General features: G+C 37.8%; 1 protein-coding gene across 1 annotated transcript in view; it reads right to left on the bottom strand.

The window, feature by feature from the left end:
- The window catches only part of LOC134536562 (intermembrane lipid transfer protein Vps13D), a 416,290-nt gene that overhangs the window by 56,409 nt on the left and 334,511 nt on the right, over positions 1 to 25,370 (bottom strand). The window contains exon 60 of the mRNA XM_063376313.1: positions 16,316 to 16,498. Coding sequence (XP_063232383.1) covers positions 16,316 to 16,498 — 183 coding nt within the window. The remainder of the gene's footprint in view (positions 1 to 16,315; positions 16,499 to 25,370) is intronic.

The following is a 25,370-nucleotide window of genomic DNA, read 5'->3' as shown; positions in this document are numbered from 1 at the left end:
TCATGTTTCTTTTCAGTACTTAAATTATACCCTACACTTCCTGTATAGGGAGAAGACTTGATCTCGAGTACCATGCTTACCAACAGCTACCACCCCCCCCCCCCCCCCCCAATGTTATAGGTTATTTATTGTTATGTGTATAGGTGTACGCGGGACGTCTGACGGAGCCCCGTCACAAGTGGTGTGAGGCGCCGATTAATAGTCTCTTGTAGGGTTGTTTGTGCTTTATTTATTTATTTTTTTTCTCTTCTCTTTTTCTTTTGAATTTAATCATGTTTTATTATAGAGCAGTGCAAGCTGGGTCGTGTGGGAGCACGCGGCGGACGTGTTGCGTTGTGCTTCACGTATTTTTATTAGTAATGTTACTATTGTTTTGTTTAAATTTTATGAATAAAAAGTTTTTGGTTTAGTTAAGTTAGTCACTCAGTCAGTCAGTCAGTCAGTCAGTCATGAGTTTCTTTTTTTGATCAGGTCACCTATCAAGGTTTATTAATTTTAATTACGTAAAATTTTTGCCGGTTTAATAATTATTTAATAAATTTTGAAAATTATCATAATTAAATTTTGGTTATGAACCTAAGAGTTTGTGTGGAGTTTTGGTTTAGGAACGATGTTAAAACTTGTGTTAAGTAATGTTGTAGACAGTGCTTGTTGCGGGCGAGGAAAGTCATGTGTCGTGGAACTGGCATGCTATGACGGACGCTTCGCTCAGCTGTGCGCTGACCTTGAGCGGTTTCCGGCCTGGCGCGACACGGCTCGGCAAAGCTCGGCACGGCCCGGCACGGCGCGGCAAAGCTCGTTCCGGCCCGGTGTTTACCGGCCGGCTGGACGTCAGACAGATAAGAGTTTCACAGTTATTTTTTTTTAATGATTAATTTTATGTGCGTCATTGACTACACCACACCGTCTAAGTTTTTTTTTATGAGTTAACTTAATAATTTTAAAGTATTTATTTATTTGTCATTATAATTATTTTTGTTTTGATAATAATTAATTTTTTTTTTTTTTTTTGAACTTTTCTTTTCGAATGGTAGGAGGTACACATTAGAATGGATTAGCTCTAAGTAAAGTGTGAGGTTTGTTTATTTGTGTATGTTAAGGGAATGAACTCCAGGGGAACAGTCTTTGAGATGAGAGAGTTGTTGTGATTGTCCAGCCAGTGGAGCTGAGCTGGGACAATTTGAGGTGTCCCTGGGAGAGGAGGGACTGTAGCAGACCCATAGGAGATGGGCTGGCTACTGGGTAAGGGTCGGGAGAACCCTGTGTTGTTAGTAGTTGGGGCAGGAGTTCCCCATGTAGTACCGAAGTGGCTATCCCGTATGGGATAAGGGTACCACTTCAATTAATTTGGTTTGTGGGGTTAGAGTCCCCTGTTGTGTAGTGGGCCTATAGGAGATAGGCACTACAGCGAAATTTTTGGTTGCCCTGGAGGTAAATTCCCTGGGTTAAGTTAAGGAATTGTTCTTAAAGTTAGGAAGTAGGGAAATGTGAATCATTGTTGGAGAGTGAGTTAGTGTACCTGCCTACGTATTAAAGTAAATTTTATTGAATTAATTTATGAGAAAGTTTATTGTGTCAAGGATAATGGAAGTGAGTTAATTTTTTTTTTTTAATTGGTTTTTGAGTAAAGTATTTTAAGTAATGAAGTTAAATAATAAAGTGAGTGGGGACAGTTATGATTGAGTATTTTTGAATTTATTTTGTTTATCATACTTGGAATGTAAGGTTTTAATTTGTTCTCTCAACATAAGTAAAATTTAAATAAGTTTCTTTTTTTAATACAGTGCCCCTTATACATTTGTTGACACAAGTATTAAAGCATTTTTATTTATTTACAATTTTATTTTAGTTACAAAAATAATTTGAATTTAGCTTTGTGATTCAGATGAAACATTTTTTTTATGAGTTGTTTTGTTTGTGCTTGATTCTTATCGGTTTTGTTAAAGTAGTGTTACAGTATTCAGTTCAGTGGTGACCTGGGACTGACTGCATGACTAAGAAGACTGAGCATGGTGTTGCTGGCTGCACATCAGAGTGAATCTGATGGCACCACCAGTAGCTGTTTCGAGGTGTTGCTGTTTTCACCAGACGAGACCAACCAGCTGATTGCTGCCTACAGCATAGCGGATGTTAAGGTGAAAGTATTTTTATTTTTCTTATCATGTTCATTAATTTTTGTTAAATTTTTGTCTAGGATGTTTAATGCAATTTTTATTTCAGCTTTCGTGGTTTATTAATAACAGGCAGATTTTAAGCGAATAAAGTAAAGTATTTTTTTTTTGAGCAGTTTAATTTTATGATTGTTGATTCTGGAGTTTATTTTTTTTTCTAAGAGAGTAAGTTGAATAGTAAATAATGGTTAAAAGTAACTTACATAATTTTTGTTGATTTTGGCTATGGCCCTGGTTCGATTGAGTGGTTCTGGTGTTAATAAAATTTATTTGTTGAAGATGCCATTTTAGGAAGTTAATGGAGTAAGGTTGTACAGACCCTGGAGGAATGGGCTGTAGTGTAAGGGCATGGAGGCCCTGGTTGTGACTGGGTTCGCAGGGTAGGCGACCCTTAGTAAATGAGAAATGAGCATGGGGAATGTTGTGCTCTTTTGAAGTAGCAGTGGCTACCAGTGTAAGAGGCACGGAGGTGTAGAAGTGGTGGGCCAGGGAATTGGCACCACAGGGATGACTGGTCGAGCCAATCCTGTCGCTGAGAATTTTTTTTTGTTGTTGTTGGGTTAGAGTCCCACAATGTGTGTTCACAGGAGGTGGATGTTAGGCATCTATTGGCTTTTGTTGTTTTGAAAAATTCAGAAGCATGTTGCTAGTCATCGATTTTGGGTTGGAGTCATTCGTGAACCAGGTGCCAGAGGTCAGATCGTTAGAATAATTTAAATTTTGATTGATGAGATTATTGGTAAAATTATTTAGTTTTGGTATTGAGGTTTTTGCCTGTGGGTATGTTTAATAATTTTTTTTTAAGACTTTTTCAAATAGTTAACCTATACCCATCTTTGTTTAGAATCGATTAACTATTAGTGTTGACCAAGTACAAAAGTATTTTCATTTGCCTATTTGTCGCTGTCACATTTATCAGGAGAACTTGTATGTCAAACTTAAGATACCTATTGTTCATGTTAATTCCAATTGGAAATTATTTCAGTTTGTTGCGGTACCTTTCCGCTGGAAAAATAACACTTGCCACTTGGAGCACGAGCCAATCTTTTTAGCCGTAAATAATGAGCAACTGGTGACCATTCAGGGTAGAAATTTGTTGGATTGTCGTCCTTTCGAAGACAGTTTATGTTTTGTTCCCAGATTTTCAGGTGATGCCATGGGAAGTTCTCTATGTCCTAAAGCTTTATTTCAGGGAGTGACTGCAGAGAAACTTGGTGAACTGTGTGCTTACAGATGCCATTCGGGAACCCACCTCATGATTACGCAAGCTGGTCCTGAACGGTATTTTCTAACTAACCCTGTTGGTAAACTAGAAGTGCAATGTTTAGTGAATAAGAACCAAACCTTGTTTTTAGCGGCTGCAGATCGACCTGGCGCTGTGGACATTGAGGTCCCTTGCGATTGTCGCCTGTACATGAATGATGAGCTTAAAATTAATGAACTTTATCCGTGTGATTTTCTTTCTAAAGCTAAATTCCAAATGATTCATGTGATTCCAGCTGCTTGGTCAAAATTAAAAAAATTAAAGATTTTACCTTTAACAGCATCTTCACACACAGTTTTTCCTTCATTAGAAGATTGTTTAGACGAGGATTGGCCTTCTGTTATTCCTCACTTGAATTTGGTCGTTTCACGTTCCTTTACGAGGCCCGACGAATTACAGCTGCGAGACCCGGTGGAAGTTGTAAGCTTTTTGTTAAAACATTTACAAAGTATTTCTTTATTTGTGATTGGTGGTACTTTATTACTAATTGTTGTAAGAAACCCTTATCTAGTGGGGATTGGTACCTTCCCCCGCGTATCAGCTTTTAGTGAAAATGTCATGTTAACAATGGAGATAAGCATAACTGTATTTATACTTGGTGTCATAATGTGTATGATTCTTTTTCTGCTATGGAAATGGTTGTCACTCAAGTGGAAATTACGGAAAACTGAGGAAATCTCACCTACTGTACAGACTGATGTTACAACTACAAGTGAAACCTTTAACTTACGTGAGAAATTTTCTGAGAACTGTCGATTAAAATCTAAGTTGGTTAGTGAGTCAGGTGAGGAATTTCATGTTTACCTCACCCTGTGTGATTAATTTTATAGAACTGATGTTTATGTTTGATTTGTTTTCCCCATCAAGGGCACATAGTTGTTAAACACTTTTGTGGTTAGGATTTATAATGTTTTTGTAATTAACTGTTCAGTTCAGAGGTTTTACTTTTTGTTTAAAGAATAAAAAAAAAGAGACAACAATCGAGGATGAATCTAGGGGTCAAAGCAATTATTAATCTAGGGTTAATTTTTTTTAAATTATTTGTTTACGCTCAACTTTGATTTAACCTGGGTAGGGATACCTTGTTCCTGGTCTATCCCCTCCCCTGTCCAAACCTGTGTGCACTCGTGCCTCTGAAGACAGTGTAATTCCTTTTTCCACAGACTCAAGTGAGGCAGAGTTGTTAGCAACAAGTGTTTACGTTTTCTTTTTCTTTCTTGAAGAAGAGACAGTGCATCGATGTACCACATCCAGAGACTCCGACAATTACGTAAGCTATGTGAAGAACTTTCCTTCGCCATGTATGTCCTCCTGACTGAGGACCATGTGTTGTGCAGCCATTGAACTTGTGTGGGAGATGGACTACTGTTTCCTCCCCTGTTGTGTGGTGGGCTGCTTATAACTCATGAGGAGTTATACGGTGGAAGCCCCTTCCCAAATTGGTTGCTGTGTGTATGTGAACTTTCTGTCTTAAAAGAATGAAGAAACGGATCAGCATGGGGCTCGTTTTCGTCGACTTGTGCCGACCGAAGAAATCAGTTACTCTCGGCCAACCAGTGACAATGCTATTTTTTTTCTGTTCTGTAGCTAGTAGCTGCAGAGGCGTGTTATGAAGATCTTGGACTTCACCTAACCCTATGGACATTTTAGGTTCCTTTCCTGATGTTTATCCTTTGTTTTCCTGACTTGTATAGTCCATTCCTTTTCTCTTGGAGGCCAAGCTCCCATTTTAATTTAGCTGTGTTTGTGTCATTTTATTGATATATTTATGATCATCCTTGTTGTTGTTGGAGAATAACATGCCCCTGGACTCACCCTTGGTTAGTTATGCTGTTTATGGAACTGATAAAGAGTAAATGTAGGGTGGATCTTTTTGTGTTAATTAGTCACTTTATAAAATGTAAACATTGTTTGCTAATTATTCAATAGGGTCACTTCACAGTTTTACTTAATGGAATAATTAACTTTTTTTTGTTATCAACCTTGTATTAACATAATGTTTTGATATGACGTTAAAAATACCCCCCCCCCCCCCCCCTAATTAACTTGTTTAAATAGGCTTGACAGTGTCGTGTATGTTCTTTGGTGAGATTTTGATACTGGTGTTGAAATGTTTGTTCAGTTTCACTGGGGAGACATCCCCGATGACATGCTGCGAGGAAGGCAGGCTGAGGGCAGAACTGCTCTGAAGGCTGGATCCTGGGTGTGAGCTGCAGATCACACTTCAAGGACTCTTCTCTCCAGCTTCAACTAGGGCTGATCTGTCCACGGTTCATGCCTCTCCTAGTTGTATGTCATACGAGTAGTTTTACGATGTGCCAGCCACCATCGATTCTTACAGGAAAGAATTGTTTCCTGGGCTATTTTAAATTTTGTATTGGTTTAACTTTTTCAGTTTAGACTTTGAATGTAATTGTTGTGGTAAAACCTAACCTTCGTGCGCTGTCTTGTTCTAGTAGGCATTTAACTTGTAATTCTTTGCCCCTTGTTTTTTCATTGTTAGGAATTTTTTTTTATGGCTTGTGGGGCACAAGCCCTTACAGACCGGGGTAATGTCACGGTCTGAAAATTTCATTACTTTTTTTTTAAATTTTATTTTACTTTTGTTTCTCGTCAGGTTTACGTGTTGGTGTACGTGCACGTTTCCAGGCTCGGCCGGTTGATTTCGACACGCGGGTATGGGAATATAGGTTGCTGCGACATTAGTTTAAAGGCACCGCGGGCTTTTGCGAGGCTGCGTGGTTAGCTAATTCTCGCAGGTAGCTGGCCAGGGCCTGCTGAGAGGTTGCAACACGCCGTTCCAGAAAAACCCGCTGCGCTACGCTAGTCTTTTGTTTGTCGTTCTGTGTATGTTCTGCAACGCGAAGCCTTTGTGGACGCGTTTCGAGGACTCTGTCCTGATTAGTGAAGCCATCTTGCGTCCGAGTTTGGAAACGTAGACGGAAAATTAACAATCGAGCAGCGCAAGAGGGAGAGGGGGAAACTCGCTCGCGCCTGCGCGGAAGGAATAGCTGTCTTCACTTGTTTTTCATTTTTTTCCTTGTGGGAAGGGAGGGGACCGCGAGTTGCCCTGTGGATAAGTTTCCCCGGTGTTGGTGTTTCTTTTTTTTTTTTCCGGCATGGCCTAGTTTGGTAGTTAAAACCTCCTTCCAGGGAGGGGCCGAGGCTTTTTGCCTGGGGACCTCTCTGGAAGCCGAGTCCACGTCGGTTTGAAACAACTTTGCTTCGCCTCAAGTCAGTAGGGTAAGTGGTTGGTCATGGCTCGTTCGCCACGATCATTTCTTGGACGATCTTCGTCTTAATCTTTTAAGTAATAATGTAGTATTGTTCCACCTCTATTATTTATTATTTGGTTTTGGGAAAAATCGACGTCTGGTTATAAGCATGCAGGTAGTGGTAACTGGGAAGTATACTATCCTTCCGCGTAGCTGTGACGACGAGAGAACCGCCATGTTGTAGTGATAATTGTTTGCCGGCGGACGTCACTTTAATATGTATTTAAGGTATTTATTTATTCATGAATCTACGTTATAACTTATTATTTATAAATTCTCCTGTTAACCACTTTTTTTTTTGTTTTATTTCTCAGAGTTTGTTTATTATGTGTCTCATATTTGGATTAGTAAATAAAATCTGTGCTTGAATGAAATAATCATGTTTCTTTTCAGTACTTAAATTATACCCTACACTTCCTGTATAGGGAGAAGACTTGATCTCGAGTACCATGCTTACCAACAGCTACCACCCCCCCCCCCCCCCCCCTCCAATGTTATAGGTTATTTATTGTTATGTGTATAGGTGTACGCGGGACGTCTGACGGAGCCCCGTCACAAGTGGTGTGAGGCGCCGATTAATAGTCTCTTGTAGGGTTGTTTGTGCTTTATTTATTTATTTTTTTTCTCTTCTCTTTTTCTTTTGAATTTAATCATGTTTTATTATAGAGCAGTGCAAGCAGGGTAGTGTGGGAGCACGCGGCGGACGTGTTGCGTTGTGCTTCACGTATTTTTATTAGTAATGTTACTATTGTTTTGTTTAAATTTTATGAATAAAAAGTTTTTGGTTTAGTTAAGTTAGTCACTCAGTCAGTCAGTCAGTCAGTCAGTCATGAGTTTCTTTTTTTGATCAGGTCACCTATCAAGGTTTATTAATTTTAATTACGTAAAATTTTTGCCGGTTTAATAATTATTTAATAAATTTTGAAAATTATCATAATTAAATTTTGGTTATGAACCTAAGAGTTTGTGTGGAGTTTTGGTTTAGGAACGATGTTAAAACTTGTGTTAAGTAATGTTGTAGACAGTGCTTGTTGCGGGCGAGGAAAGTCATGTGTCGTGGAACTGGCATGCTATGACGGACGCTTCGCTCAGCTGTGCGCTGACCTTGAGCGGTTTCCGGCCTGGCGCGACACGGCTCGGCAAAGCTCGGCACGGCCCGGCACGGCGCGGCAAAGCTCGTTCCGGCCCGGTGTTTACCGGCCGGCTGGACGTCAGACAGATAAGAGTTTCACAGTTATTTTTTTTTAATGATTAATTTTATGTGCGTCATTGACTACACCACACCGTCTAAGTTTTTTTTTATGAGTTAACTTAATAATTTTAAAGTATTTATTTATTTGTCATTATAATTATTTTTGTTTTGATAATAATTAATTTTTTTTTTTTTTTGAACTTTTCTTTTCGAATGGTAGGAGGTACACATTAGAATGGATTAGCTCTAAGTAAAGTGTGAGGTTTGTTTATTTGTGTATGTTAAGGGAATGAACTCCAGGGGAACAGTCTTTGAGATGAGAGAGTTGTTGTGATTGTCCAGCCAGTGGAGCTGAGCTGGGACAATTTGAGGTGTCCCTGGGAGAGTAGGGACGGTAGCGCAGACCCATAGAAGATGGGCTGGCTACTGGTTAAGGGTCGGGAGAACCCTGTGTTGTTAGTAGTTGGGGCAGGAGTTCCCCATGTAGTACCGAAGTGGCTATCCCGTATGGGATAAGGGTACCACTTCAATTAATTTGGTTTGTGGGGTTAGAGTCCCCTGTTGTGTAGTGGGCCTATAGGAGATAGGCACTACAGCGAAATTTTTGGTTGCCCTGGAGGTAAATTCCCTGGGTTAAGTTAAGGAATTGTTCTTAAAGTTAGGAAGTAGGGAAATGTGAATCATTGTTGGAGAGTGAGTTAGTGTACCTGCCTACGTATTAAAGTAAATTTTATTGAATTAATTTATGAGAAAGTTTATTGTGTCAAGGATAATGGAAGTGAGTTAATTTTTTTTTTTTAATTGGTTTTTGAGTAAAGTATTTTAAGTAATGAAGTTAAATAATAAAGTGAGTGGGGACAGTTATGATTGAGTATTTTTGAATTTATTTTGTTTATCATACTTGGAATGTAAGGTTTTAATTTGTTCTCTCAACATAAGTAAAATTTAAATAAGTTTCTTTTTTTAATACAGTGCCCCTTATACATTTGTTGACACAAGTATTAAAGCATTTTTATTTATTTACAATTTTATTTTAGTTACAAAAATAATTTGAATTTAGCTTTGTGATTCAGATGAAACATTTTTTTTATGAGTTGTTTTGTTTGTGCTTGATTCTTATCGGTTTTGTTAAAGTAGTGTTACAGTATTCAGTTCAGTGGTGACCTGGGACTGACTGCATGACTAAGAAGACTGAGCATGGTGCTGCTGGCTGCACATCAGAGTGAATCTGATGGCACCACCAGTAGCTGTTTCGAGGTGTTGCTGTTTTCACCAGACGAGACCAACCAGCTGATTGCTGCCTACAGCATAGCGGATGTTAAGGTGAAAGTATTTTTATTTTTCTTATCATGTTCATTAATTTTTGTTAAATTTTTGTCTAGGATGTTTAATGCAATTTTTATTTCAGCTTTCGTGGTTTATTAATAACAGGCAGATTTTAAGCGAATAAAGTAAAGTATTTTTTTTTTGAGCAGTTTAATTTTATGATTGTTGATTCTGGAGTTTATTTTTTTTTCTAAGAGAGTAAGTTGAATAGTAAATAATGGTTAAAAGTAACTTACATAATTTTTGTTGATTTTGGCTATGGCCCTGGTTCGATTGAGTGGTTCTGGTGTTAATAAAATTTATTTGTTGAAGATGCCATTTTAGGAAGTTAATGGAGTAAGGTTGTACAGACCCTGGAGGAATGGGCTGTAGTGTAAGGGCATGGAGGCCCTGGTTGTGACTGGGTTCGCAGGGTAGGCGACCCTTAGTAAATGAGAAATGAGCATGGGGAATGTTGTGCTCTTTTGAAGTAGCAGTGGCTACCAGTGTAAGAGGCACGGAGGTGTAGAAGTGGTGGGCCAGGGAATTGGCACCACAGGGATGACTGGTCGAGCCAATCCTGTCGCTGAGAATTTTTTTTTGTTGTTGTTGGGTTAGAGTCCCACAATGTGTGTTCACAGGAGGTGGATGTTAGGCATCTATTGGCTTTTGTTGTTTTGAAAAATTCAGAAGCATGTTGCTAGTCATCGATTTTGGGTTGGAGTCATTCGTGAACCAGGTGCCAGAGGTCAGATCGTTAGAATAATTTAAATTTTGATTGATGAGATTATTGGTAAAATTATTTAGTTTTGGTATTGAGGTTTTTGCCTGTGGGTATGTTTAATAATTTTTTTTTAAGACTTTTTCAAATAGTTAACCTATACCCATCTTTGTTTAGAATCGATTAACTATTAGTGTTGACCAAGTACAAAAGTATTTTCATTTGCCTATTTGTCGCTGTCACATTTATCAGGAGAACTTGTATGTCAAACTTAAGATACCTATTGTTCATGTTAATTCCAATTGGAAATTATTTCAGTTTGTTGCGGTACCTTTCCGCTGGAAAAATAACACTTGCCACTTGGAGCACGAGCCAATCTTTTTAGCCGTAAATAATGAGCAACTGGTGACCATTCAGGGTAGAAATTTGTTGGATTGTCGTCCTTTCGAAGACAGTTTATGTTTTGTTCCCAGATTTTCAGGTGATGCCATGGGAAGTTCTCTATGTCCTAAAGCTTTATTTCAGGGAGTGACTGCAGAGAAACTTGGTGAACTGTGTGCTTACAGATGCCATTCGGGAACCCACCTCATGATTACGCAAGCTGGTCCTGAACGGTATTTTCTAACTAACCCTGTTGGTAAACTAGAAGTGCAATGTTTAGTGAATAAGAACCAAACCTTGTTTTTAGCGGCTGCAGATCGACCTGGCGCTGTGGACATTGAGGTCCCTTGCGATTGTCGCCTGTACATGAATGATGAGCTTAAAATTAATGAACTTTATCCGTGTGATTTTCTTTCTAAAGCTAAATTCCAAATGATTCATGTGATTCCAGCTGCTTGGTCAAAATTAAAAAAATTAAAGATTTTACCTTTAACAGCATCTTCACACACAGTTTTTCCTTCATTAGAAGATTGTTTAGACGAGGATTGGCCTTCTGTTATTCCTCACTTGAATTTGGTCGTTTCACGTTCCTTTACGAGGCCCGACGAATTACAGCTGCGAGACCCGGTGGAAGTTGTAAGCTTTTTGTTAAAACATTTACAAAGTATTTCTTTATTTGTGATTGGTGGTACTTTATTACTAATTGTTGTAAGAAACCCTTATCTAGTGGGGATTGGTACCTTCCCCCGCGTATCAGCTTTTAGTGAAAATGTCATGTTAACAATGGAGATAAGCATAACTGTATTTATACTTGGTGTCATAATGTGTATGATTCTTTTTCTGCTATGGAAATGGTTGTCACTCAAGTGGAAATTACGGAAAACTGAGGAAATCTCACCTACTGTACAGACTGATGTTACAACTACAAGTGAAACCTTTAACTTACGTGAGAAATTTTCTGAGAACTGTCGATTAAAATCTAAGTTGGATAGTGAGTCAGGTGAGGAATTTCATGTTTACCTCACCCTGTGTGATTAATTTTATAGAACTGATGTTTATGTTTGATTTGTTTTCCCCATCAAGGGCACATAGTTGTTAAACACTTTTGTGGTTAGGATTTATAATGTTTTTGTAATTAACTGTTCAGTTCAGAGGTTTTACTTTTTGTTTAAAGAATAAAAAAAAAAGAGACAACAATCGAGGATGAATCTAGGGGTCAAAGCAATTATTAATCTAGGGTTAATTTTTTTTAAATTATTTGTTTACGCTCAACTTTGATTTAACCTGGGTAGGGATACCTTGTTCCTGGTCTATCCCCTCCCCTGTCCAAACCTGTGTGCACTCGTGCCTCTGAAGACAGTGTAATTCCTTTTTCCACAGACTCAAGTGAGGCAGAGTTGTTAGCAACAAGTGTTTACGTTTTCTTTTTCTTTCTTGAAGAAGAGACAGTGCATCGATGTACCACATCCAGAGACTCCGACAATTACGTAAGCTATGTGAAGAACTTTCCTTCGCCATGTATGTCCTCCTGACTGAGGACCATGTGTTGTGCAGCCATTGAACTTGTGTGGGAGATGGACTACTGTTTCCTCCCCTGTTGTGTGGTGGGCTGCTTATAACTCATGAGGAGTTATACGGTGGAAGCCCCTTCCCAAATTGGTTGCTGTGTGTATGTGAACTTTCTGTCTTAAAAGAATGAAGAAACGGATCAGCATGGGGCTCGTTTTCGTCGACTTGTGCCGACCGAAGAAATCAGTTACTCTCGGCCAACCAGTGACAATGCTATTTTTTTTCTGTTCTGTAGCTAGTAGCTGCAGAGGCGTGTTATGAAGATCTTGGACTTCACCTAACCCTATGGACATTTTAGGTTCCTTTCCTGATGTTTATCCTTTGTTTTCCTGACTTGTATAGTCCATTCCTTTTCTCTTGGAGGCCAAGCTCCCATTTTAATTTAGCTGTGTTTGTGTCATTTTATTGATATATTTATGATCATCCTTGTTGTTGTTGGAGAATAACATGCCCCTGGACTCACCCTTGGTTAGTTATGCTGTTTATGGAACTGATAAAGAGTAAATGTAGGGTGGATCTTTTTGTGTTAATTAGTCACTTTATAAAATGTAAACATTGTTTGCTAATTATTCAATAGGGTCACTTCAGAGTTTTACTTAATGGAATAATTAACTTTTTTTTGTTATCAACCTTGTATTAACATAATGTTTTGATATGACGTTAAAAATACCCCCCCCCCCCCCCCCCCCCCCTAATTAACTTGTTTAAATAGGCTTGACAGTGTCGTGTATGTTCTTTGGTGAGATTTTGATACTGGTGTTGAAATGTTTGTTCAGTTTCACTGGGGAGACATCCCCGATGACATGCTGCGAGGAAGGCAGGCTGAGGGCAGAACTGCTCTGAAGGCTGGATCCTGGGTGTGAGCTGCAGATCACACTTCAAGGACTCTTCTCTCCAGCTTCAACTAGGGCTGATCTGTCCACGGTTCATGCCTCTCCTAGTTGTATGTCATACGAGTAGTTTTACGATGTGCCAGCCACCATCGATTCTTACAGGAAAGAATAGTTTCCTGGGCTATTTTAAATTTTGTATTGGTTTAACTTTTTCAGTTTAGACTTTGAATGTAATTGTTGTGGTAAAACCTAACCTTCGTGCGCTGTCTTGTTCTAGTAGGCATTTAACTTGTAATTCTTGCCCCTTGTTTTTTCATTGTTAGGAATTTTTTTTTATGGCTTGTGGGGCACAAGCCCTTACAGACCGGGGTAATGTCACGGTCTGAAAATTTCATTACTTTTTTTTTAAATTTTATTTTACTTTTGTTTCTCGTCAGGTTTACGTGTTGGTGTACGTGCACGTTTCCAGGCTCGGCCGGTTGATTTCGACACGCGGGTATGGGAATATAGGTTGCTGCGACATTAGTTTAAAGGCACCGCGGGCTTTTGCGAGGCTGCGTGGTTAGCTAATTCTCGCAGGTAGCTGGCCAGGGCCTGCTGAGAGGTTGCAACACGCCGTTCCAGAAAAACCCGCTGCGCTACGCTAGTCTTTTGTTTGTCGTTCTGTGTATGTTCTGCAACGCGAAGCCTTTGTGGACGCGTTTCGAGGACTCTGTCCTGATTAGTGAAGCCATCTTGCGTCCGAGTTTGGAAACGTAGACGGAAAATTAACAATCGAGCAGCGCAAGAGGGAGAGGGGGAAACTCGCTCGCGCCTGCGCGGAAGGAATAGCTGTCTTCACTTGTTTTTCATTTTTTTCCTTGTGGGAAGGGAGGGGACCGCGAGTTGCCCTGTGGATAAGTTTCCCCGGTGTTGGTGTTTCTTTTTTTCTTTTCTGGCATGGCCTAGTTTGGTAGTTAAAACCTCCTTCCAGGGAGGGGCCGAGGCTTTTTGCCTGGGGACCTCTCTGGAAGCCGAGTCCACGTCGGTTTGAAACAACTTTGCTTCGCCTCAAGTCAGTAGGGTAAGTGGTTGGTCATGGCTCGTTCGCCACGATCATTTCTTGGACGATCTTCGTCTTAATATTTTAAGTAATAATGTAGTATTGTTCCACCTCTATTATTTATTATTTGGTTTTGGGAAAAATCGACGTCTGGTTATAAGCATGCAGGTAGTGGTAACTGGGAAGTATACTATCCTTCCGCGTAGCTGTGACGACGAGAGAACCGCCATGTTGTAGTGATAATTGTTTGCCGGCGGACGTCACTTTAATATGTATTTAAGGTATTTATTTATTCATGAATCTACGTTATAACTTATTATTTATAAATTCTCCTGTTAACCACTTTTTTTTTTGTTTTATTTCTCAGAGTTTGTTTATTATGTGTCTCATATTTGGATTAGTAAATAAAATCTGTGCTTGAATGAACTAATCATGTTTCTTTTCAGTACTTAAATTATACCCTACACTTCCTGTATAGGGAGAAGACTTGATCTCGAGTACCATGCTTACCAACAGCTACCACCCCCCCCCCCCCCCCCCTCCAATGTTATAGGTTATTTATTGTTATGTGTATAGGTGTACGCGGGACGTCTGACGGAGCCCCGTCACAATATAGTGCAAATAATGGGAAAACGTAAATAACGGTAACGTAAATAACGGTAACGTAAATAAGGGGTTTCGCTGTATGTGTACATTGTAAATAAATTTGCTTATACCTATATAAACTTCTTTTTTGCATTTTAAAGCAAAACATTGCAAAAAAAATTTCTCAAAAATTTTAAAAAATTTTTTCTTCACATATAGGTCGCACTTCATTTTTTCCCCATCAAATCTGGTAAAATTGACATGACCTATATGAGAGTAAATACGGTAGTTATTTTAAGATAATTACCATAAAAAGAACTAAAGATTCTTTGTAGAATACCATAATTACTACAGAAGCATGATAGCTACCATATTTGCACTATAGTTACCGTAACAACCGAGATGTATATTTACCGTGATAGTAATGTATTATTTATTTATGACATATTAAATTAAAGAACATTGTTGAAAAAAAAAAGGATGTTAAACTTTGATATGTACGGTTGGCACATGTTGCTAAGAAATAATGCGATCTGAAAGAATGCAGTACTACTACGAAAAGTGAAAATGGTACTCGTGGATTTTTAGGTTATGGCAGTCTCTTTCGTTTTTCAGTAATATCGGCCGAAAATTAACAAGCGTACTGTATCGGAAGTCGGCAGAAATGCCAATCCAACTAGATATTGGCAAAATCGGCTTCTTCAATACAGCTCTACATTTAATGACATGAAAAAACATATTTCAGACTTCAGGATATTGAAAAAGACTTTAATTTCCATGTAGGTTTATTGTGTGTACTTATGTTTTTTTTGCAAGTGTAAATTGAATGAAGTAAAATGCTTTTATTTTTATTACTTTCAATTGATTAAACTTTAATGACCAGTTACAGATATTTATGACACTAATTTTGAGGTTAAGCAATTTTACTAAAGCATTCCAGCCAAGTAGGTTGCCAGCGAGAGACGCTACTCTTTTGCTGGAAACACTATCTCCAATCGTAGAGCTAATTTAACTCCTGAACATGCAGAACAAATTATTGTTCTGCATGATAGATTAAAGAACAGAATTTAATACTCTGTGACAATCTCTCTCAGAATTATTGTGCTGAAAAGTAGAAATGTTGAAACAATGTGAATGTACTTTTCAAACAACATGATTTTTGGTGCTAAGTTTGTTGAAGCTCAGTAAGGACTCCAGAAAAATTGACAAGAATGAAATTTTTGCAAAGATATGTTACATTTACACAAACATATATTTGGTTATGTTAGTTGGATGATATCAGTTACTAATGAACCAATGGAAACAGGTAAGATTCAATGGAAAAAAAAATGTTATTTTTTTCTAGCAGTGCAAAATGTAAACACACTCTGTAAATAGTTACCCAAAATTAATAAGCCCACTTAATTTTAATATTTTATTCAAACATTATACTAAGTTTAAGATAAAAATAATTTCCCAAAAGTGTAACTGTACCACAAAAGCTTGAGCTCGCTCAAGCTCGGCTCGAAGTAAAATTCTTAGGCTCGCAGACCTCTAGCTTATTTATAGAAAAAATCCTAACTGCTAATCTGTACTAAAACTGAAATTTCTCAAGAAAATTTTTTTGTATTTATACACACGTATACCAGAAATGTACCAAACTACATGTGATAAAAGTCAAGGGACTTTTAGTACAAGCAGAATACATCTCACTTACATTAGATATGTGGACATCATCTATTAAAAGATTCGGGTTTGGGTTCGAGATTCGGCAATTCCAGTCGAGGATTTGAGTAAGGATTCAGATTCGAGGAAATCAGGATTCGCCCCATCCCTAGTAAACATTATAAGATTTACGAAATATCAAAACGAGTTCGATGTTGTACCTATGAAGGGAGTTATGATTTTTTTGTCCTTTTCTACCCATTGCATTAATGGTTGGTTGTGTAAACAATTCTTTGAGATGAAAGTTGTAAACTCGTGTTGCAGGCCACTCACGTCCTTGTACTTCTTGAGGATGGCGTGCAGGAGGAACTGCAGGCTCTCGAACGGGTGGTTCTTCACGAAGGGCTTCAGGGTCACGCTGGCGTCCTCGAACTTGATGAGCGTGAGCCCCAGCTTCCTCTTGATGGACTGCAGCTGGACCGGCAGCTTGTTGGTGGTCACCACGCTCAGTCGCACCTGCGGGACACGTCACTCCGGTGCTGGCGTACCTCCAGTGCCAACGGCATCCAATGAGGACGGATAACAAAACCATCAAATCATACGTAATACAATAAGCATTTTTTATAAGTAGTCTAAAGACTGGTGCATATACCCTGCATACTAGTATATTTGGTAGACCTGTGCGAATATAAGGTTTTTAGTTCGAAAATCAAACACGAATACCAAATTATTTGTGAATATGAATACATAATTCAAATAATAAGAATAATAGTTAAAAATTCCGTGAAAATCTTATTCACATCATGTGATGAGGCCACTTGAGGCGGCCTCAGTCGTCTTAGGTATTATTTTTACTTTTATTTTGCATAAAGTTTATTTTAAGATGAGTTAATTTTTTTATAACATTATTTATGTGTTTATATTATTTAATGGTGTACGTTAATATTTATTTATTGTAACTTTTTAATCGTATATTTGTTTTAATTTACGCTTAGTACTCTTATTCTGGAGTGGGACCTGCAGGAAGTGACCAGAACAATCTAGCGGAGTGAGGGGTGGTAGTAGAGAAGGGGGATGACGTCAGCTGACGTGACAAGGGGAGGCGATGGCCAGCTGTTTGCAGCGGGGGAGTGTGTGTTTGACCGCCGGCCGCGGAACTACTCGGTGATAGGAGAATTTGCATCCCAGCGATGAGCAACTGGTATTACGTTACGTGAATAAGATTGAATATGACGGTAACGCCACGACACCTTGGGCGAAGCAACATAAGCGGTGGTATACGAGAACGTGATATTGTGGGCCTAGTGCACGGGCCACCAATGCAGCGCGATGCAAGAGGCGCTAAAAAGTGAGAGGGGTTTACACCGGACCCCGGCAGTCACCAACTACAGAGGTATGCTTCAGTAACAAGTAAGTGCGAGAACTGGATTTTGTACCTTTTGCCCGGCTGGTATGACTTACGGAAGACGTGTTTGAAAAACAGAGTGCGGCGACGGGAATTGCTGGTTGAATTATCTTGACTGAAGGACGTCACTATTTCGTTTCCCCCCCCCCCCCCCTCCACAGTAATAGACTCTGTGGGACTTTGGAATATAATTAAGTTTAGTGTAAGAGTGTCTGTATACAAATGTCGCTCCATGCGTTGAATTCAACTATAGCAATTTAAATGATATCTCGAATTAACCTTTTAGATCCCTTTACCCTTTTACAGTACTTAATTTTGAGCATCTTATTTTTGGTAATTCATTATTATAACTATCACAATAGGTTATGCAGGACTGTCGGTAGATTTAGTATGCCAATGATTTATTTTGCGCACTGGCCAAATGTTTCACCAGTCCATGCGCGTCTGCTGAATTTAATTTTACTACACTTTCAATATCAGTATGGCAGTGGTGACGCGTATACGGGACTGGCGTGGCGAGTGCGGACGTGTGCAACTACCCTGGTATAAGGGGTGCTGGCCACAGTAACAACTTCTGGCAAATAAGACAAATAATACTAAAGTGAAAGTTTGGTTAGGTTAAGTCAGCTACAATAATTATATGGGTAATTTTTATTAAAATATTAAAATTATGAAAAAAAAAATTGCATTTTCAATTGTTCAACTAACCTATGTTAACCTTACCAACCTTTCATTTCAGTTTCTATTCGCCTTGTTTACCAAAACCAGGTGGATTTTTCCAGACTTTATTTGCGAACCGCAAAATAACATGAAATGCTATGCAAACCATTTCACAAAAAAAACCTGGAAGATTTTTTTAAAATGCAGTACTCCCAAATTAGTAATTAAATGAGCTCATATTTACATTTTAAGCCATAGATATGTACGAGCTTTCATTGTTGGCGCAGCCAGGTGTATTGTATTTTAGTTCAGAAATGTTATAAACACAATTTCAGAAAATTTCATCTGGAATCTTAAACCCTTATTTATGTTTTTTTATAAATATATATTTTTTTAGTTATGTCTGTTTCATCATAAATACATACGGTAAATCAAGTATGCTACTATTGTCTGACATGGTATTATATCGATTGTGACCATTTATTTATACACCGTAGAAACACAAAATTTAGTACTTCTTTTAATGGCCATTGCAACGTAGTGTCTGTGTTTTGAGGTGTTGTAGTCCATGGTTGTTGACGGGGTGTTATTTCGGTTTTATTGCAATTCACCATGTACTCTTGTCCCTATTTATGAAATATGTTCTTTAACAATCCCTGCCACCCATTAAATTGATGCACAGCTATATCTGAACATTCTGTATATTCACTGCTCTACTCCAATTATTCCATGTAAAGATAACAATTGTAAGATAACATAATGCAAAGGAGTAATTATGTTAGGTAAAACAAGAATGTCTAATTAATTTAATGGGTGCTAAATAGTTGACTACTTAAAGCATGGAAAAATTGTTTTGTGTTGATGCTCCTATTTTTCAAATTCTTCCCACGAGAAAGACTGCTTTGAAGACTAAAGGCAAATACTGTAGAGGGAGAATACAGGACAGCAGTATACTAATAGCACAGCCGCGCGGGCGAAGAGCGTCAGCGCTGCTACCTAGCGGCTCGGCGTGATAACAGCACCCACTGCCATGCATTCCAAGCCTAAAATGTATTAAATTCAACTTGTCATTGCACCTAGACTAATCAACAGATTCTTTTGAAAATAATTGTGTTGACCCTCGTATTCTTTGCGGCCATGCAGATGTAAATTTATTTGCTGAAAAGTTAGTTGCTTTCAATGTAAAAAATAGTTAACATACAACAGCATATTTTCAAGGAAAATTAAAGTAAAATTTTTCAAAGGATTCTATTGCTAATCATCGTTCATTTAGGGAATTATCTAATGAATTAATTAAATTATCCAAATTTTTTAGCCACTAAATACTATTGATTTGCTATCGTTCAACAGCATATTGGTGAAAAGTTTTTTTTATGAATATGTGCAATATAATGAGTAGGTACAGTTGTTCATATAGTGTATAATACGTATATAATAATTATATATAAAGTTAACAGAGATTTGAGCACGATATTATGAAATTAAATAACTTGGACATTTAAATAATATTGAAAATTAAAGGGAGATGAAAAAATACATAATTTCAGTATGACATAAATATGTAGAAGTACATAGCGTTTGACACAATGTAAATAAACAATATAATCCTTAAATTAGAACTTACAATTGCACCATCTTAAGATACCATAAATATTAAATATGTATTAATAACTCATTACTTTAAAATAATAATATTTAAATAAATGCATTATTACAATGGTACCAGAGCTAGAACAAGTTTTACAAGATTCACTTCCATTGTAAATGAAAAAGGCAAATAATATACAAGAGACAAATATGCTTGTAAAATTTTATCCAGCTGTACCTAAACAGGTAGCAAGAAGTTTATTTTCCCCGATCATACCTTATAACCACTGCTATGCTAGATATTCCATACAATTTACATGTGCATGACTTTTTTTGCTTTTTTGTTTTCTTTACTCCGGATTCTCCCACATTCATCGTTTACACCTTTTATAAAACAATTGATTATGACATTAAAATTAGTGATGGTTCAAATCCCATTTTTCTCGAATCCAAATCTCGAATCCGAATCCCAAACAGTACCTCGAATCCACCCCTCGAATCCGAATCCAGTTCTCAAGGGTTAATTATAATATAATTTATAAGTTAAGAGAAAAAATTAAACATTATGCAGAACTATTTAACCCTTTAAATTTTTATTTAAAAAAACAAGGATTTGACATGGTCTGAATCAAGACAATTCCGTTTTTGGTCACATATGTTTCCTGCAGTGCTGAACAAACGTTCAGAGAACACTGTCGCAGGTGGTGAACACAAATATATATTTTGGACAGTTTATGTAGCCTGGGTGAACACGCAGACTGAGTTTTCCAGTATTCGAGAATGTTTATTTCTGGGTTAACTGTACCGTAAGAATCTGGTCACTTCATCAATTGCTGTAGAATCTGACTTGGTGGATTTAAGGCATTCAGGCATTATCTGTGAGTACAGTGATTCATGTATCCACAGAAATCGGAAAACGAAATTCAACATCCGACGGAACAATATTTTGTAGTTACCAACTTGACATTTGTTTAAAGTCCCAAATGAAGGTAAACGTTTTCCTGAAATATTTAATGGAAACTGAACGGCACCATCTTGGCTTCAATGGTTTTAGGACATAAGAAATATTGTCGTGCGTCTTTTAAAATTAAGCCTCACTAAAGCATAGTGATTAATATGCCCGAAGTTAAAAGTGAAGGGGTGTTTTCTCTAGTTTACCAATTAAAATTTTTTATATTAATATTAGTTATTTTTTATGTTGCTCAAAATGATTGGCTAACAAATTCATTGGTTGGCCATCATGGAATTCTCAGATAATACATATTTTAACGTTGGTAGTCTACACAAATCAAACTTGGTCCTAAAAAAATTCATAAATAGAACGTGTATCAGAATATTTAAAATTGAATTGCGATTAAAATAATAATTGTATAATGTATTAATTTTTGTCATTCATTATTTCATTGTTATTACTACATGTGCGACCGTAACTTGATGAAATTCGGCATTATTGTTGTATTACTAAGTAACATATTTCTCAGTAAAGTTATTTTAAAAAAAAAAAAAAAAAAAAAAGATTCATATTTAGTCTAGATATTAAATGTGATTTATTTTATTTTTTACCATATTCTGAGAATACATATGTGATTTATGCCTTATTTAATGCCAATGTAGCGAAAATGCATCCATGTTCATGAATATAAAGTAAGTTTCCCAAATCAGTACATGCTTCATAATTTTTTTTTATATAATAACGAATTAAAAGTACAATACAGTAGAACCTCGTTAATCCGTGATGCGCTGATTCGGAAATCGGATAATCCGGGACGATATAAAAGAGAAGGAAAAAAAAAGTAAAAATTGTCAGCGCTTAAAATTAACTTCACGCGGGCCGGCGGCCAGCAAACACTACAAGCCATCGGGTGGGCCGCCAAACTCTGCAACGCTGTTTGTACCGACCCTTTGTGTCGCCCCCCTTTCAGTTGTCACATTTGTCACTCTTTAAACTTGAGGGGGATGTCCTACTTCTGCTTCCGGTCTCCCTTTGTTTGTTTCCAACCGCCAACGCACGGCAGGCGCCTGGCGAGTGATGTGTCTGGCTGGCATTCGGCTGTACGAGGGGGAGGGGGGAGGGTGCAAGGTCAGCACAATCTTATCTTTCTCTCTTTGGCTGTTGTAAATGACCGTGAACTAATGGCTAGGCAGTGCTGTATTTTTTTAAGCCGAGACACTAATTCGAAGACGGCCGGCCCTTACCGTGAACGGCCTTAACCCAGCTGCACGCCGGTGTCTGAGAAGCTTGACAAGACCTTCCAGGCTTTTGATCGCTAGTCCGTGAAATTCGGTAATCCGTGATTATCTCAGTCCTGACCATCACGTATTAACGAGGTTCTATTGTACCTCAATAGGATGTGTTCCAAGGAAAACGTAAACAGGCCAAGAATTAGACATCTGCGAATTGTGATTTTTCAGTTCGAATCGAATTTGAATCGAATTTCAAAAAAAATTCACGAGTTTCGAATTTTTTTCGAATCGAATTTGGGAATATTTATTAAAATAACATAGATCATTAAAAATTTTTAACATACCACATAATTCACAGTTTAAATCAAGTAACTAAAATTAAAGTGAAACTATTTTGAAGAAGCACAACCAGATTCTCAAAAATTAAAAAAAAAATTAAAAATTATATGTTTATAGCACTTACATAAATCACTTCGCAAATCATTTCAAATTGTCATGGAGGAAAGGTGAGTTCATTGACATGGTGCGGCAACAATTCTCTGCGGCTGGTAACTATGTTGCCCAGGGACACAACAACTAGGATGGGGGGGGGGGGGGGACGCGGGCATTGGCGTAGCTGTGTTCATAAAGTTGGGGGGGAAAAATAATGATTTTGATGTCATGTAAACCCATTCTCCATCTACTAAGACAGGAGGTCCGGTGGTCCTCCCCCGGAAAATTTTGATTTTAAAAGTGCAAAATAGCGCTTTTTAAGCAGTTTTTGTATCTAACCAATGGATACAGCGATGTTAAATTATTATTGTTTCCTTAAGATAAAATTTGATTAGAGAAGAATTTACAAATAAAGTTGGGCAGATGGCAGGGAGGGCACAAGCTCTCTTTTTTTTTACTCGAATGGAATTAAATAGTATTATTTTACAATCATAATTATATTTTTATAAATTATTTTCTACAACTAATTCATTTACGATATTTTTAATCTAAATTAAAAAAAAACATGTACATTTGGAAAAATTAAAAAAAATTGTTTATAATTCATAAACTTTGCCTTTAAAGTAAAGTTTGTTTTTGAATGTTATAATTTCGATGCTGGACATATTTCTTGCACATGAACCTTTGATACATGGTACCCGATTCGCTTAAAATTGCTTAGATTATTGATTTATTCAAATAGCATAACAGAAATGCGGAATAATATTTTAAAATAAAAATATCACTGTCTAGAAAGTTGGGGGGGATAGTCCCCTCCACCCAAAAAGTTCAGGGGGACACGTCCCCCCTGCCCCTTCCGGTTCCTACGCCCCTGAGGGGGGGGGGGGGGGCAAGGTTATTTTTCCCCCCTCTGAAACCTTGAAGTGGGGGCAAACGGGGGCAAAGAAAGTGCTGTGTAATCAATTTTTAGATAACAAAACTGCTTAAAAAGCATCATTTTTAGGGCCATGAAAAGATCCCGAGAGTAGCTGGAAGTTAAAACACTGTAGCATCGTCTGTGTTTCGTGATTGGGTGAGTTACTTTGAGGTGCATGTTGATTTTTACAACAACCAATCACACTAATTCATTGTGCAAGCAAACTCGTCCTTAGTGGCTCGTGCAAACAAGGCAACGACTTCTCTCGCAGACTGCCGCCAATCACAAGGAAGAAACCGCTGGTGTGGGTATACATTGTTGCAATCTAGTAGGTGTTCAGATTTTTTCGTGAAAATGTCCTGCCCCTAACCATTTTCCACCTTGAAATATAAATTTTCTTTATAAAAAGTGCCCCCCCCCCCCCCCTTTGGAAATTTAGTTGTTTCGCCCCTGATGTTGCCTGCTGTAGAGAAAACTATCTAACTTGCCACCTTAATTAGCATATTTGACTTTCAAGGATAAAAATATTAATAAAAATATCACAGCATAAGGAAGTGGTACATAATAAAAATAACAAATTTACCGTTTTTATCGCGTAAGCATAGCACATTTTATTCTAAAATCAAGTTTATAATTAGGGGTGAGACCGTGGGTTCACTCTTAGCTGATTTTTTAAATAAACAAACACCGTCGTATCACTGCGCCGCGTCAGCAAGTGATAGGCTGAATTCATCTTGCGTGCCAAGCACTAGTTGCAACACAGAAACTTCAGTACAGTCGGTGCTAATAAAATAATGGAGAAGTAATATAACAGGAAGCACCGTAGTACTTTGTTCGGCGTAGGTGGTTCATTTGCGAAGAAAAAACTATGCACTTTATGCTTTAAAGCCGTCTTCACAAAATCATCACAAGTTTTGATAACAGGATACTCAAGTTTCCTTTTCTTCCCGGGAGTTGTTAATGTCCCAGTGTCCTGTAATTCTTTCCTTGCACGAAGCACATTGCTCTTCGAAACACTCGTAAATTCCGCAGTTAAACTCGCGATATCGTTCACACGACAATCCGGATATTTGTCTGAAAAGGTTTAAACATTCAACACAATAGTTTTCTGTGCACTTTTCAAAGGCTTTTCCGTTCTGTGCTTTACAAAACCTTGTCCGGCGTTAGCCATAACAAACCGTGCGCGCGCGAATCCGAAATACAACTGTTGGGCCGGGCATCAACTGTACACTATACACACGGCGTCTGCTAACATAATTGTAATAAAAAAGGCAGCGTAAAAATACTTACAAATGGTACGTAACCAAGGGACTATTTCTTGCGCACGAATTATGTGCGCGGCGGCCGGCAGCCAATGAAAATGTTTGTTTATAAGAGGCATTGTTAGGGCCAATGAAAAATGGTAAATAAAAAAGGCTCATTTCGGTGAATAAAAAGAGTTATTTCTGTGCAAAATTTCGGTGAAAAAAAAAATTGTTTAGTTAGAAAAAATAACTATTTTGTCATTCTAATTTTATACACTTATATATGTTTGATGGAATTATTGTTTTATTTGGTCAAAATTTATCAAAAACAATGTTTTAAAAGTACATGTACATCTAAAATTTAGCACGCTGCATTTGTAATTAAAATTCTCAAGATTACATACAAAAAGATAGGAAACTGATAAAAAATGTTAGTGGCTCAAGTCCATTTAGACTATCTCTGAAAATCAGCTATTATATATTTTCTGCAAACTAGTCCCCACCAAAACACTGTACTTATTCAACAGTACAGAGTATTGTTTTTTTAATTTGTCTACGTTTTTCACCGCCTCAACTGCGTGTGCGGTATTTGTTTATGTATATGTTGGCACTCTTGACCGGCATTTATTTTCGTGCGTTGCCATGACAACTACGAAAATAAACAGTCGCCTCGGTTAGGACGCCCAGATACAACAATTAGCATTTTGAAAGTTATGATTTGATTGGTTAATATGGAAGTGACGCTGTTTTCTGGACTGCGTTTGGCCGATTCAGAGAAAGGAACAAAGAGTGAGTTAAGGCCTATTGACGATGGCGTCACCAGACGCATTTGTGGTCGGCAAAATAATGTGATTTTTGTCGTTTTATGGCCTTCTACGTCTCGTAAGAACGTGTGCGACGACGGAGACTGAGTAGGCGTACGTCTGAATGTAATAGTTTTCATACGTGAAATATATGGTT

Source organism: Bacillus rossius, chromosome 11 (genome assembly GCF_032445375.1).
Source record: "Bacillus rossius redtenbacheri isolate Brsri chromosome 11, Brsri_v3, whole genome shotgun sequence".
NCBI classification, from domain to species: Eukaryota; Metazoa; Arthropoda; class Insecta; order Phasmatodea; family Bacillidae; genus Bacillus; species Bacillus rossius.
This window is presented reverse-complemented; position numbering and strand designations above follow the sequence as displayed.